Source organism: Myxocyprinus asiaticus, chromosome 38 (assembly GCF_019703515.2).
Source record: "Myxocyprinus asiaticus isolate MX2 ecotype Aquarium Trade chromosome 38, UBuf_Myxa_2, whole genome shotgun sequence".
Taxonomy (NCBI): Eukaryota; Metazoa; Chordata; class Actinopteri; order Cypriniformes; family Catostomidae; genus Myxocyprinus; species Myxocyprinus asiaticus.
The window spans coordinates 35110199-35126903 of record NC_059381.1 but is presented as its reverse complement, the minus strand read 5'-3'; the positions used below and the strand labels follow the sequence as shown (position 1 = coordinate 35126903).

General features: G+C 36.3%; 1 protein-coding gene and 1 long non-coding RNA gene across 2 annotated transcripts; one reads left to right on the top strand and one right to left on the bottom strand.

Moving 5' to 3' along the window:
* Positions 1–15: 15 nt before the first annotated feature.
* LOC127429343 (E3 ubiquitin-protein ligase RNF14-like) lies at positions 16–13957 on the bottom strand. The gene is made up of 8 exons (XM_051678321.1): positions 13881–13957; positions 12662–12822; positions 12442–12572; positions 11826–12329; positions 6810–7038; positions 6553–6725; positions 1094–1224; positions 16–933 (listed from the first exon to the last, which is right to left on the bottom strand). The coding sequence occupies exons 1-8, from the start codon at positions 13943–13945 to the stop codon at positions 873–875; spliced, it is 1455 nt and encodes a 484-aa protein (XP_051534281.1). The 5' UTR covers positions 13946–13957; the 3' UTR covers positions 16–872.
* Positions 13958–14018: 61 nt separating this feature from the next.
* LOC127429379 (uncharacterized) lies at positions 14019–16630 on the top strand. Its single transcript, XR_007895267.1, has 3 exons — positions 14019–15777; positions 16242–16377; positions 16484–16630. It is a non-coding gene; the product is annotated as an uncharacterized LOC127429379 (long non-coding RNA).
* Positions 16631–16705: the final 75 nt, after the last annotated feature.

Sequence of the window (16705 nt, the reverse complement as noted above, 5' to 3'; positions counted from 1 at the left end):
GAATGAAGACCAGGTTTTAATTCTGTACCTTGCCACAGTTTTGCCCAAAATTGAGAAAACAACCCATTGGGTTTTTAAGCATCTTCTGTTTTAAACAGCACAACAGAAATAACGAAACATGCCACTGAAAGCAAAAGCAGTGTAACTAAAACCAATATCATTTTCACACTTGGATTTAAGAACTACAAAAATGAAAATGGGGATTAGAAACAGTGACCAGTAAAGCACCTAAAATATATATTGTCCTTTATACAAATATACATTTTAACCTAAAATCTTAATGTTCAGGCCCATTTTGACAACAAATTAAAGACAATCATTTTGTTACATTTCCTTTATTTTTAAGTCAGTCCAACATGTTTCAAACGTCCAACATTTTTTTAACATGTACTTAATGTCACAAACTATTGGTAAGTGTAATTAAGAAATCATGATAAAAACCAAAACTTAGATTTATAGAAACCCAAAATAAGAGATACATTCCATAATTCTCCAGTGCACACACATTTCATTGCATGATTGTAAAAATCATTAAGAAATGAATGTGTAGCCAAAAGTATTTCATAAACACAAGAAAATATTAAATGTTGAAAACTTCTACAAACAACTAGATTTCTAGGTTTGACCTTGCTTAGCCATAATCTTCAAAGCAAAAAATAAGTTCAACAAAACCTTTTTAATGGATGCTCTTATGCACAATGGAAACGTAAAGAAACACATTTTAAAACTTTGCTAATAAAAGTAAATAAATAAATAAATGGTAAGAAGGGAGAGGTTCTGGTCATTTGATTCTTGTGTTGTCCGGTCGTGTGCATGGAGAAACAAAGTGCTCTGGATAAAGCAGCTTCCTTTAAGCTTTTCATTCTGGCGGATCAGTCATCTTCATCACCCCACAAGCCTTCCTCCTCTTCCATTTCCACTCCCACAAACAATCTAGAGGGAAAATAATACCAACCATAATCAGAAAAAAAAAAAATTCCCCTTAGGTGAAAATCATATCATCAATAACTCAAAAACTTTGCGGTATCCCTAATGATATCTAGGGAATGTAACATTGACACATATTATGAGGGTTGTATTTGAGCTCACTTACTGGTTAAAGCACAGTGAGCCAGGGCTATTGAAGTGGCTATAGGGGTTTACTCTACTGAGAGTTCCCAAGCAGATCCAACAGAAATACTTCTGACAGGAGGAACAGGTCATCTTGTTACAGCCATGAACCTTCTACAGAAATAAAAATAAATAAAAATAAAAAACAAAAAAACAAAAAAAAAAAACAACCAAGAGCACATAAAGCAGATTGGGAGTGTCAGACTAAAGTGGGCACATAAACAATTAGAACTGCAATTAACGATTATTTTGATAATCGATTAATTTAACGAATATTAGAACGATTATTTGGCGATTATTGCAACGATTAATCATTAGCTCTTAACTGATTATTCAGCTTGTGCTCCGACATAAAAGGTTGTATTAAATGTGCTTACTAACAATAAAGAGGACAAAATCATCTTTTAAAAATATCTCTAAATGACATTCACTGAATTAAAGGGGAAAAAAATACTTTTTATTAAGTTTAATTCAGTAAAGAAATTCACTGCAAAAAATCTGACTGTTATCAAGTGTTTTTGTCTTGCTTCCATTTACAATTGTCTAAAAATCCTTAAAACCAGATACATTTACTTGAGAAACAACATATAAGATATTAGACTTGCTTTAAGAGAATGTATCTTAAATATAAGTGTATTTTGTATATAATTGAGTTTGTTTCACTTGGTTATAATTCTGCGAGTGCAGTAAAGACAAAATATACTTATTTCAAGATCTATTCTCTTAAAGCAAGTCTAAATATCTTATATGCTGCTTCTCAGGTGAATGCATCTTTTTTTAAAGGGTTTTAAGATATTTTAAAATATTTGTATTTGTAAGATTATATTCAACATTCTCAGAAATTTTTTTTATTTGACGGTGACGGTGAAAAGGCGATTGTTACCTATTGAACAATGATGGTTAAAAGGTGATCGTTACATAGTGAATGTTGACGTTGAAAAGCAATCATTACATAGTGAATAATGACGATGAAAAGACGACCGTTACATAGTGAATAATGACGGTGAAAAGACGACCGTTACATAGTGAATAATGACGGTGAAAAGGCGATCGTTACATAGTGAATGTTGACGGTGAAAAGGCGATTGTTACCTAGTGAATGATGATGGTGAAAAGGTGATCGTTACATAGTGAATTGTGACGGTGAAAAGGTGATCGTTATATAGTAAATAATGATGGTGAAAAGGTGATCGTTACATAGTGAATGATGACGGTGAAAAGTCAATTGTTACATAGTGAATGATGATGGTGAAAAGGCGATTGTTACATAGTGAATGATGACGGTGAAAAGTCAATCGTTACATAGTGATTGATGATGGTGAAAAGGCGATCGTTACATAGTGAATTTTGACGGTGAAAAGGCAATCGTTACATAGTAAATAATGACGGTGAAAAGGCAATTGTTACATAGTGAATGTTGACGGTGTAAAGACGATCGTTACATAGTGAATTTTGACAGTGAAAAGGTGATCGTTACATAGTGAATTTTGACAGTGAAAAGGCGATCGTTACATAGTAAATAATGACGGTGTAAAGGCAATTGTTGCATAGTGAATGTTGACGGTGAAAAGGTGATCGTTACATAGTGAATTTTGACAGTGAAAAGGCGATTGTTACATAGTGAATGATGACGGTGAAAAGGCGATTGTTACATACTGAACGATGATGGTTAAAAGGCGATCGCTACATAGTAAATAATGACGGTGAAATGGTGATCGTTACATAGTCAATAATGACAGTGAAAAGGCGATTGTTACATAGTGAATGATGACGGTGAAAAGGCAATCGTTACATAGTGTATGTTGACGGTGAAAAGGCGATCGTTACATAGTGAATTTTGACGGTGAAAAGGCGATTGTTACATAGTGAATGATGATGGTGAAAAGGCAATCGTTACATAGTGAATGTTGACGGTGAAAAGGCGATTGTTACATAGTGAATGATGACTGTGAAAAGGCGATCGTTACATTGTGAATGATGACAGTAAAAAGGGATCTTTACATAGTGAACGATGACGGTAACAAGGCGATCGTTACATAGTGAACGATGACGGTTAAAAGACGATCATTACATAATGAACGATTAATCATTAGCTCTTAACCAATTATTCAGCTTTTGCTCCGACATAAAAGGTTGTATTAAATGTGCTTACTAACAATAAAGAGGACAAAATCATCTTTTAAAAATATCTCTAAATGACATTCACTTAATTAAAGGGGAAAAAAATACTTTTTATTAAGTTTAATTCAGTAAAGAAATTCACTGCAAAAAATCTGACTGTTATCAAGTGTTTTTGTCTTGCTTCCATTTACAATTGTCTAAAAATCCTTAAAACCAGATACATTTACTTGAGAAACAACATATAAGATATTAGACTTGCTTTAAGAGAATGTATCTTAAATATAAGTGTATTTTGTATATAATTGAGTTTGTTTCACTTGGTTATAATTCTGTGAGTGCAGTAAAGACAAAATATACTTATTTCAAGATCTATTCTCTTAAAGCAAGTCTAAATATCTTATATGCTGCTTCTCAGGTGAATGCATCTTTTTTTAAAGGGTTTTAAGATATTTTAAAATATTTGTATTTGTAAGATTATATTCAACATTCTCAGAAATTTTTTTTATTTGACGGTGACGGTGAAAAGGCGATTGTTACCTATTGAACAATGATGGTTAAAAGGTGATCATTACATAGTGAATAATGACGGTGAAAAGACGACTGTTACATAGTGAATAATGACGGTGAAAAGCGATCATTACATAGTGAATAATGACAGTGAAAAGACGACTGTTACATAGTGAATGATGACGGTGAAAAGGCAAACGTTACATAGTGAATGTTGACGGTGAAAAGGCGATCGTTACATAGTGAATGTTGACGGTGAAAAGGCGATTGTTACCTAGTGAATGATGATGGTGAAAAGGTGATCGTTACATAGTGAATTGTGACGGTGAAAAGGTGATCGTTATATAGTAAATAATGATGGTGAAAAGGCGATCGTTACATAGTGAATGATGACGGTGAAAAGTCAATTGTTACATAGTGAATGATGATGGTGAAAAGGCGATTGTTACATAGTGAATGATGACGGTGAAAAGGCGATCGTTACATAGTGAATGTTTACGGTGAAAAGGCGATTGTTACCTAGTGAATGATGATGGTGAAAAGGCGATTGTTACATAGTGAATGATGACGGTGAAAAGTCAATCATTACATAGTGATTGATGATGGTGAAAAGGCGATCGTTACATAGTGAATTTTGATGGTGAAAAGGCAATCGTTACATAGTAAATAATGACGGTGAAAAGGCAATTGTTACATAGTGAATTTTGACAGTGAAAAGGCGATCGTTACATAGTAAATAATGACGGTGAAAAGGCAATCGTTACATAGTGAATGTTGACGGTGAAAAGGCGATTGTTACATAGTGAATGATGACTGTGAAAAGGCGATCGTTACATTGTGAATGATGACAGTAAAAAGGGATCTTTACATAGTGAACGATGACGGTAACAAGGCGATCGTTACATAGTGAACGATGACGGTTAAAAGACGATCATTACATAATGAACAATGACGGTGAAAAGGCAATCGTTACATATTGAACGATGATGGTTAAAAGGCAATCGTTACATACTGAACGATGACGGTTAAAAGGCAATCGTTACATAGTGAATAATGATGGAAAAAAGGTGATCGCTACATAGTGAATAATGACGGTGAAAAGGCGATCATTACATAGTGATTAATGATGGTGAAAAAGTGATTGTTACATATTGAACGATGATGGTTAAAAGGTGATCATTACATGGTGAATAATGATGGTGAAAAAGCAATCGTTACATAGTGAATGGTGACGGTGAAAAGGTGATTGTTACATAGTGAATAATGACGTAAAAAGGCGATCGTTACATAGTCAATAATGACGGTGAAAAGGCAATCGTTACATAGTGAATGATGACAGAGAACAAAATGATTGTAACAGTGAATAATGACATTGAAAAAGTGATCGTTACATAAGTGAATGATGACGGTGAAAATGTGATTGTTACACAGTGAACAATGACGGTGAAAAGGTGCTCATTACACAGTGAACAATGATGGTGAATGATCACGGTGAAAAGTCGATCGTTACATAATGAATGACAGTGAAAAAGCGATCGTAATAGTGAATGATTGTTACATAGTGAACGATGATGACGAAAAGACAATTATTAAATAAACTATGTTTACATCAAGTTGTGAATTCATGTGAAAACCATAATATCGCAAAAACATTGTCCGAATAAAGCCGTGTTTCCATCCCATGTGTTCAAAAGAACAAAATTGTCACTTCCGGACAAATTGTAGCCACTGTGACTCTTTTATGAATAAAATACTCGCAGTTTAGAGCACACAGGTAAAACACTGTAAAGAACTTTGTCTCATGTTTGGGAGCCACAGCGTGTCACACAGTTCTGGGAGCACTATGTGTGTGCATTACTTCATCCTTATTACTTTTCCGTGCAGATCTCAAATATATTTTTCAAAAGTGTCAATAAACCTTGGATTTTCTAGACACCGTTATTTCAGGATGACCAGAGCAACATTTCAGATGCGATGATTGGTCCGCTAGTTAGTCCAGTTATGAACAAGTTTTTTATTTATTTATTTTATTCACATCTTGGTGTTTCCATCAGCCTTTTTTTGTGATATCCCAAAATGTGCAATAAAACCTTTATGGAAACATAGCTATTGTGAACAATAAAGTTTAAAAGTTGATTGTAAAATTGTAAACAATGATGGAAAAACAGACAACTGTTGCATGGTTAATGGTGATGGTGAAAACGCGACTTACATATCGAACGATGACGGTGAAAAGGCGATCGTTACATTGTAAACAATGATTGTTACATAGCGAACAATGACATTTAAAAGGCGATTTTTACATAGTGAATAATGACATTTAAAAGGCGATTTTTACATAGTGAATAATGACATTTAAAAGGCGATTTTTACATAGTGAATAATGACATTTAAAAGGCGATTGTTACATTGTAAACAATGACAGTAAAAATGCGACTGTTACATAGTGAATGATGGCAGTGAAAAGGCAAATGTTACATAGTGAACGATGGCGGTGAAAAGGCAAATGTTATATAGTGAACGATGGGGGTGAAAAGGTGATCGTTACATAGTGAATGATGACGTGAAAACACGATCGTTACATAGTGAACAATGAAGGTGAAAAGACGATCATTACATAGTGAACAATGAAAGTGAAAAGATGATCGTTACATAGTGAACAATGAAGGTGAAAAGACGATCATTACATAGTGAACAATGAAAGTGAAAAGATGATCGTTACATAGTGAACAATGAAGGTGAAAAGACGATCATTACATAGTGAACGATGACAGTGTAAAGGCTATTTTCATAGCAGTATGAAGGCAGTAAGACCTGTATATTAGTGCCACAGCAAGGGCACTTTTTACAGTTGTTCGTCAGCCAGTCTGTGCTAAATGACTCCTCCACTGCTTTCTGAATGACCCGTTTCCCAAAACGCTTTTCAAGAAACTTCTTTCCCTCGTCACTTGCAGAAAGGTACTCATCCCGCAAACCGCGAAGCTCATCTGTTAAAGAAAAGCAGTCCTATTGAACCGTGCAGAGTCAGCTCATTGTACTTCACGTTTTTTTGCAAGAATGCAGGATCTTACCTGCAGTAACTATGCAGTGGGACAGGCCATGGTAGCTTCGCTTGCAGAGGGTGCAGAATGCATAACGACAAGAGGGGCAGATGCCCATTGTGGAGTCAGGCTCCACCATCACAGCCATGCAGCAACTCATGCGAGGACAGTATACCACATCTGCCATTAGGTCCAGACTTGATTGCAGGAGGAGGCGGTCATAGCGGGCAAACTCGTCTTCTCCCACCAGAAGTTTCACCTATTATTGAAGCAAACTGGTGTCACACCTAAAAATGCTGTTCAAGCCTTGACGTGAGTCATAACCCATTCACCACTTCATTCCCACTAGGGGTTTTAATTATTGTGATAACATGCCTTAACACTGGACCTTGTCCAGTGAAATAGTGGGCTATCATACAGCCTTATAAATAATACCTTAACCTTTTAAGGCACAAGAGTAGTTTAAAATTGAAGTTGCAAAAATTATTTTTGGGTTTCCTCTAGGGATGCACCAATATAGAATTTCTGGGTCGAAACTGAAAACCGCTAACTCACAACTCACTGCAGCTGAAACCGATAACTAGGGATGTCCCGATACAGATACTGGTATCGAATCGGGTCCGATACCATGCTCATGTACTTGTACTCGTGCTCGTAAAAATGCTCCGATACCAAAAAACTGATATCATTTGACGTACGAATGTCATTACGTAAACATTCAGTGCACAAATTTCAGTCACGTTATGTCCTAGTGTGATTTTTAAACCACAGGCTGCGATTTAATGAGATAAATATATAGTCTGCATGTGCTGCATGCTTCAGAGTGAATGTGTGGAGCAGGTGTTGTGCTGACACACTTCTGCACTCATAGCTTTTCAAGATCTTTGTCTAATACATGGAAAACACCATCATGAACATCACACGCTCTGTTTGTAGCAGATGACAGTGAGAGCAGAGCGCTAATTCACTTTATAGCACAAGGTACATACAGAATACATATTTATTTAATTAAATAACAGCCTTCTGTGGTCTAATAATGACATTGAGTCATGTAGCGACCTGCTTTTCCGGAAGTGAGAAGCTACTGAAACACACAGAAACAGAAAAGGCTTCACTCCAAAATAAAAGCTTCTGCCAAAATAAAAGCTAAATTTGAATGAACAAAAGTACGACAGAAATGTATCACTACTGTTTAGTTATGTAATATAACAATAATTAGAGTAATAATAAATCAATAGTAATTGTATTATATTTAAGCATAATCTCACATCTGTGATGCTCTGTTATACATCATTTTATTTTACAAAAATAACTCCAATGTTCTATTTGGGATTGTGCTGTGATTTTCTGTACATAAGCACTTCATTTGATTAAAATAATACATTATTATGTTGAAAATGTATTGTTTTATTTTCATTTGATTAACATTTTAATGAATTAATTTATTTAGACACCATTTTGATGATAAAATTGAAATAAACTGTTGATATGGTATTCAGAAAAGAAAAAAGAAATAAATCATATCAGCAAGTATCGAAAACAGGGTTTGTACAGCTTTTTAAGAGTGAAATTCAAGCACCTTTCAAGCATTTTCAAGGTACCCTAATCATCTTTTTCAAGCACCTCGAAGCTTTAAATATTATCCAATTCTAAATGTTACTTGACAAAAATTCAATGATAAAGCATCCCCTGTGATTTCAAACATTGCCAAATCTATAAAAATGAAGGTTTTAAGAATTCCTTTAAAGCCACAGACAGCTAAGGGGAAAAACAAATCTTGGTTACTGTAGTTACTTTTTCATTTCCATGTGGAAAATGAAAAGAAATATCAAATAGATTTGGCAACTTTTAAAGAAAGTTTGTAGGTGTGGGTGTTTTTGTTTTGTTTTTTCCACTTCAAATAAAATCCTACAACTAATATTTGTCTGCAGCCATTTGAATAAAGGTTAAAAGAAGCTTTGAAAAATACAAGCTATTCAGTGACAAGATATGATCTGCATCTGGAATCTCACCTCTAAACATGCACATCTGCAGTAGAAATAAATGTAGTATGATGAGGTTGTTTCCCCCCACACCAGTATAAGAGATGACTGCAATTATCAGACTGATTTGAAGAATATTATGTTATTATGAATATTATAATTGATTTCAATTGTTCTGACAGCTAAAACATGTAAAAGATAAATAACATTGAACATGTAACATTGCTTATCAATCAAGGTTTCTGCAATTTCAAAATAATCAAGTTTTCCACTAAATGAGTTCATGGAAGAATAATTTTCATCATAAATATAAATTTGTGTTTATCATATTAAAATTGGTTAATGTATCAACATATCAATACATAGCCGATGAATAAACAGCAATATTTACCTACAAATAATACTAAATTATTTAATGTAAAACATCATGCAGGGATGTTTGTGATAACTTAATAAATTCAATTAGCAAACTGAAATATTATATTACTGTAATGTAATATTAAATGAATATTATTGCATATGTAAAAAAATTTGTAGTACAACAGTAATTTTATTACATTCACATTGGTCCTATTAAAACCTCAAGCCTTTTTTAACGGTAAACTGAAAAGATTTGTATTTCTTGCTTAGTCTTTTTTTTTTATTTATAATGTGCTGCAATGCCACCTCCTCCTCTTCTGTGCCCCAGTGTCACATTATTACAAGAATGTATTGAATTACGTGAAAATAAAGTGTCCTTGTGGCATTCTCAACGCATAGCGGGTCAACACTCCCGAGACGGGGCCTGGGTAGCTCAGCGAGTATTGACGCTGACTACCACCCCTGGAGATCACGAGTTCGAATCCCAGGGCGTGCTGAGTGACTCCAGCCAGGTCTCCTAAGCAACCAAATCAGCCCAGTTGCTGGGAATTGGGCATTCCAAATTGGGGAGAAAAAAAACCAAACATGATATTTGTGGTAAAACCATATCGGTTATCGGACATAGAATTTTTATGTTAACATAAAAATAATCGGTCTCTGTTATAAAAAAAATCAATAATGGTCAATCTCTAGTCTGCAGGCTGAGGCTTACTTTAAAAAAATTATTTAGAATACACCATGCAGCATCAAGGCGTGGTCAAATTTACCTTTGCACTACGAAATTATGCAGGCGAAATACTGTCATCTCAATGGTTATCCTCGCAATGGACTTCCGGTGGCGAAGGATTTCCCCTCGCGGATTTCGCGTGGAGTTCAAGTTTGGTGAATTTTGATAGGCGAATTCGCCGCTTTGACCAACAGGAAGTTGCTTGGTTTGGCAGTGACCTCTATGTGGGCGGTGCTTCGTACACAGCTACACTGAATATTCACAATGGACTAAGATATTATTTTAGTGGTGAGTTTCTTTTTACCTTCACTCTCCCAGAGTTTACAGTCTAGCATTAAAAAGAGGCTGCTTGGCAATACGTTTTTTGCTGGTTTCACACACGCTCAATATCCATCCATGCCTTCTTCACCCATGGAATTTCGCTGTGCAAAGGTAAACGTGACCACGCCTTCAGAGATCTTTTCAGTTTATGGCAAGTCTAGCACTTTGTTAATGTAACGTGTGTGAATGGGGAGAATGTCCGAAATCATGGTGGAAAAATGTCATGGTCATTTCTAAAGCCCGTCCGATATGGGATTTTTGAGACCGATACCGATTTTAGAGAGGGAAAATTCACCGATTACCGATATGGTGACCGATATAGCTCATTTTTGAGCTGGAATGAAAACAGATCTTTTATATATGGATTGTGCACCTATTTTGCACCGATATGACTATGCAAAGGTACTCAGAAGGCTGCTTTCTTAAATATTTTTATCAAAGAACATTTGACATTATTATTATACATTGTCAACAAATTCTAGGAATGAACACTGAGAAAATAAAGAATAAATAAAAATACAATAAATAGCTAAATAAACAGCAGTACTGTATGTTTAGTACCAGTCAAATGCTGACCATTAAAATAAAGAATAAATAAAAATAAAAATAAATAGCTAAATAAACATCAGTACTACTGTTTAGTATCAGTCAAATGCTGACTATTTTAATACTGCCGAGTCAAGACAAACAGATAAGCAGCGGTGTTACACCGTATTCTGCTATACAAGTTCAGGGGAAACTTTCAACGGTGGAAAACCAGACTTCTAAATATTACATTTTATAAATACAATGACTGGAACTGTTCGGTTGAAGGGGGTACCAAACTGTGAATCCTGAACAAAACAGTTTGGTGAATACATGTTTACTCATTAGCTTCCACTCAGCTGACAACAATAAAAGTAGCTACGTGCTTAGTTAGTTAGCTATAAGCTCGTTGTCACGGAGAGTAAAAGACAGACGTTGTTTATTTTACTTTCCAGCATTGTGTCTCACCAACTAGGTAACAACATAGCATGAAATCAACTCTCATCAGACACAATCCACCACCACACCGTTGTCTGCTGAGCTGCAAAAAGATGCTCTGATGTTTACCTTTCAATCTGCTACATTACTGACTGCACTGACAAACTGTAGCTGGCTAACAGCAAACAGACATGAGTGACATGGTTGTCAGGGACAGGGTTAACGTTATATTAGTTATATTGAAAAGGGAAAATGATGGGGTCATTGTATATTAACTTTCCAGTATGTATTTCACAAACTAGTTAGCAGCTTACCGTGAAGACACCCCTCAACTCCGTACCACTTAACTCCGCCTTGTCTGCAGAGCCACCATCAGCTCAGCTCTGTAAACAATGGAGTCGGAGCGTGCTCTGCTGGACAAACTACGTAATGACACCAATTCTAAAGCATTGTTTTCTGCATTATATGTTCTGAAAAAAGGTTTTCATATCTGCGCATATCGGTAAACATACACGCCAATACCGATATGTCAGTGAAAGGCTAATATCGGCCGAATGATATATCGGGCGGGCACTAGTCATTTCCCACTCATATAGAGTTTCTATCAGGCTGTGGACGACACTTGAATAGTTTCAAAGTGGTTCGCATGAATGCAACCCACACAAAAGAATTACAAATACACAAAATAATTACCTGTGTTGGAGTGGCTATAGACGTACACTTTGGCTCAGGGCAGTTAAGGCACTGGACATTGCCGTCTCTTATCTGGATCTCAAAGTATTCCTTCATGCAGGTCTTGCAGTAGACATGCTGACACTCTTTGAAGAGCAAACAGTTTGAGCCCAGCTTCTCAGAGAAGCAGATCCCACAACAGAAGACCTTCCCATCAAACACCTTCTGCTTCTGAACTTCATCAAAATCCAGCAGTTGCTTTAGGATGTCTGTACGAGGGTCGACTTCTTGAACAGCTCTTGGGTCTAACTCTTGGGGCTTACTCTTTTCTCCACCAGCATCTGCTGCTTGCTTCTGGCCAGACTCACACTGAAGCTTGTCACCAATGCTTTGGATCTCCAGTGGAGATTGGATGCCCAGGAATTCTAGAATCTCTTCCTTTAGGAACTGGATCCAGGTAAAAAGAACCACACTGCCCTGGTTCTCCTCCCAAAGCTCGTCCAGTCTCTTGCAAAGAGCAGCGATCTGATGAGTGAGAGTGGAAGAATGAATTGGGACATTGCATATTAAGTTGGGACAGGAGAAGGTATTTTAACATTGAAAAAACACAAATCACACATGAATGAACAGGACTTACCTGGACTCTTGTGAGCCATTTGGAGCTTAGAGTAAAGACTGGAGGCGATGATGATGGATAATCAGCAGGGAGTTCAAAACTCAGAACCAAGGGGGGTAGAAATGATATACAACACTCTGTGGATTTCTGCCCTGTAAAACAGATGCACAAACCATAAGCTCATAAAGACTATGGGGAAACTGCTAGTACTTTGTTTGAATACCCACTTATGTAATCTCACCCTTGACTATCAGCTTGAAATTTGGAGGAAGTTCAAGGCACAAATGGATCTCGCCTTCCTGTCCTGATTCTGCCCTGCGAAACTCTTCTTCATCATATATGCTCGCTAGAGCCAGCAGTTCATCTTCTTGGGCTTCCTGGTCGTCCGACATTTGAACATTCCTGAAATCAACAGAGAATCAGAAGTGTTGTTAAATTTTTACCAAACTGGCTAGTTATATTAGTTCAAACTTGTTTTCGTGCTTTGAGTAAGTGGGGATTTATTTGGAAATGATCAACTCATCCCATGAAGCATTGTGAATGCTGTCAGTTAATAATAATAAACAAATGGTACAAGATGGTACAATTTAAAACAACTGACTTTCAGTCATTGATTACAAGTACAAAAATGAAATTTTAAATTTACTGTAAAATATGAAGATAGATACAAATATTTAAGTAGTTTGAGAGTGTAGAGAGACCAATTTCTCTGATTGGTGGATCTCTCTTCAGGATTATGGGTAGTGTAGTTTTTCATTGTAAATTCAGCCAAATTATGACTCCAACAGATATAACGTCGCTCAATCTCTGTGCACCTGACGCAAGACAACATAATCAATGTACATATCACTGTGACAGTACATGAGCCAGTTTAAAACGGTCAACAGAGTAAAAACAAGTCTGAAATGAAATATTTATGAAATATCAACAAGAAAAGTTTACCTATAAATTTATCTACTCACCCTCATGTCATGTTGTTTCAAACCTGTTTTTGGAGTTTCTTTTAGAAATTATACCGGGGAAATAATTGCAATCGGGTTTAGAACGACACGAGGGTAAGTAAATAATGACATACTTTCCATTTCTGAGTGAATTATTCCCGTGTTGAGGTTGTTGTACCTACTAAATTGATGTAAGTAAACCCCACAATAATAGTAAAATGAGAGCTTAGACCTCCATGGCAGGGCTTTCTCCGGGGAAATCAACACACCCAGCCTCACACCAAAGCTTCTTCTACAAATGGCTGGTCTAATATACTTAAAAAACACGTTCCCCAACACACTTAACCAATGTTAACTACCGTGCTACCCTCTGTCAAACTCACTGGGGTCTAGTTATTTTACGAAACTTAAGTAAAACGACACGTAACCTACGGCTTTAATGCCGGATTGACTGATTATTCTGTTCAGTCATTTCATTATTTTATATTCTATGAATGTGACAGCTTGTAAAGCACTTACCTTGCTCTGTGCCAAAGGTAACTTGTACGGCACACAGCAGCAGGAGTCGTCGCACTGCAGGTCATACAAGGGGAGGAGCTTCAGTCTGGCGTTTGACAGTCACATGCGGAACCAAATCTGAACCAATCGCTAAATTTAGCTCATGAATATTAATATTTCCAAGCTTACGTTGATTTCATGGAGCATCCAGTTACGTAGCTATTAATATTAATGAGTAACGCCTTCGTAGAGCTCAACGCAAGCGTTTTTACCATAGGAAAGTGCGGGTCAACTAGCGTGTTATGACAGTACGTCACCGTTTGCGGATACCATACAAATGAATCAGGAGAGCCGTTAACTGACACCTACCTGTCGCAAAACTGTCCGTGTCTTCTCTTATAAAACAGACATTTTATCGTAGTAAACTCCACACCAAGTTCATTCCAAAAGGATTGTTTGGTGTAAAACATGTTAAAGATTGGCGGTCAGCTGATTAAGTGATGAGCTATTTCCTCACTAAAGCAGTTTATTCAGCACACTGAAACATCTCCGCCTCTGATCTCATCGCAGATGTCATGCCCATAGAATTTCTAGCCGCGTAATGCATTGTGTATCAGCTAGAATGGCTCTGGTAAAGCTGTTCAGTTTGTAGCCATTAAACCCGGAAGATAATTAGCATTTTGGAGCCATACATTTTATCGGGAATTTCATAGTGGGTTTTAGAACAGCAGTTTTTGATTAGTGAGTAAAATATGGTCTGTGGTTAACATTATTTGAAAAGACGTTCACGCGAATATGAGTTTACAAACGTCGTTCTATCAGCAAATCAAGTAGATGTACTGTCCGAACGTCGGTACGTCATTAATGTTAATGAGCAATTTCCTCGCCGTATTAGGATTCTGTGAATTCATGAAACAACGTTGGCTAGAACTTTAAAGGTCCAAAAAGCACATAAACGCAGCATAAAAGTAATCCTCACAACTCCAGTGGTAAAATCCGTATCTTGAGAAGCGATAAGATAAGTGTGGGTGAGAAACAGATCAGTGCTGTGGTTGCCTCGCTGACCTGTCAGTCAACGACTTAAAAGACAGCATTTGCGTACGAAGGTACCTCTGGAAACTGGTTTCAGACAGTCTTCCTAGGCAGCGATACGTCATATCATTGCTAGGACAGCAGCATGCATTCAGTCCAACCAAACCACTAAAGGTCTAATAATTTAGAACAAAATCAAGAGAGTTTTGGCGATAACCCAGCATACATTAAATAAGTACAATACTACTTTCTGTGCTAGAAATGGAATCAAAAGTTGGGAAAAAATCTTACATTTATACACAAACTGGCTATCAACTGCCTCTTCAGCCACCATTTTTTTTCTTTAGCTCAGCCGCTGTGGATCCACACACACAGGATTGTAAGAGTTCATAGGCAGCGACGGATACATCTATGCTGCCTTCAAAAATGTATCAGATGAAGGTATCTCAGTAGAATGGATGTGATTAGAACATTGGATTCGGACATGCCTTGATCACTTTATACCCACGTATACAGCCTCTGGAGGCAGCATTTTCCTAGTTTCAAACGCAGCCAATATTGAAGTCCTTTTTTACTATAAACTGTCCTCCTTGCCCAGTAGATGGCGATATGCACGAAAAATGTGAGTTGGAAAAAAAGAAGAAAGTGAAAGGACTTAAATATTGATCAGTTTCTCACCCACACCTATTACATAAATTCTGAAGATATGGATTTAACTATTGGAGTCTTATGGATTGTTTTATGCTGCCTTTATATGATTTTTGGACCTTCAAAGTTCTGGTCACCATTTACTTGCATTGTAAGGACCTACAGAGCTGAAATATTCTTCTAAAAATCTTTGTGTTCAGCAGAAGAAAGAAAGTCACACATCTGGGATGGCATGAGGGTGAGTAAATGATGAATTTTCATATTTGGGTGAACTAACCCTTTAATAAAGGTGATAGTAAATAAAGAGTTCACAGCATCATAGTGAGTGTGTTATGAGACGTTATTAGCAGTTCTGTTCACTTACACTAATGTTATGAGGTGTGTGATCACTATCAAATTATGCTTTTCTCTTTTCAAGTGATTGTGATAATTGTTTGCCTTGATTCTGATTCAGTCTCTGCAGTTTTCAATCAAATTACTGTAATTTAACAATTTCTTTAACAAGAAACATCAAATAAATATGCTTTACAATGTCACTCTTTATTCCAGGCCACATAAGAATATTATCCGTTCCGTTAATGAGAATATTCCACGCCGCGCCGTTCACGGCAATCTCCCATTCATTCCTATGGGAAGTTCTATAAATCTTTCCAGGCATTTCTGATTACTGGCAATTAAACTTTTGCAATCATTTTATTTCAGATCGATGGACCAGAAATCATTTAGACTGATTCGATCCAGTTGGATTCATTCATTGAAAAAAACTGACTCAAAAGACCGACTCACAAATCAAACTTTGTCTTACTTGAAAGTTTCTACTCTACACAGCAGCAAATAGGTGATAAAAATATTTTTGAGCAGAGCAAAACTATAAAAATGTATATATTCACTATAGAAATGCCCAGAACTTTTAAGATTTTATTTATTTCCATTACTTTTTTCAGGCCTGGAACACACCATTTTGAGATGTAGTATTTCCAGGATACCAATGACTGCGGGAACCCAGTAAAACAGAAAGACAGTGGCCTTATTGTAAAGTTCTGGACCTACAGATGAATGCTTATACCTGCTTTATAATAATTTGTTTGAATCAGTGCGTTATTTCATGCCATCGTGTGTAAAATTGTAATAAATACATACCAGTAAAATCATAATCAGATCTTTTT

Bases quoted from the DNA above. Each gene is read 5' to 3' on its own strand.
- LOC127429343 (XM_051678321.1), bottom strand. From the start codon at position 13,945: ATGACCTGCAGTGCGACGACTCCTGCTGCTGTGTGCCGTACAAGTTAC. The intron at 7,039-11,825 runs GTAATTATTTTG...CTTCAATAATAG, and splicing joins CTATAGCCACTCCAACACAG to GTGAAACTTCTGGTGGGAGA. The intron at 1,225-6,552 runs GTCTTACTGCCT...TTATTTCTGTAG, and splicing joins GCTGTGGCACTAATATACAG to AAGGTTCATGGCTGTAACAA.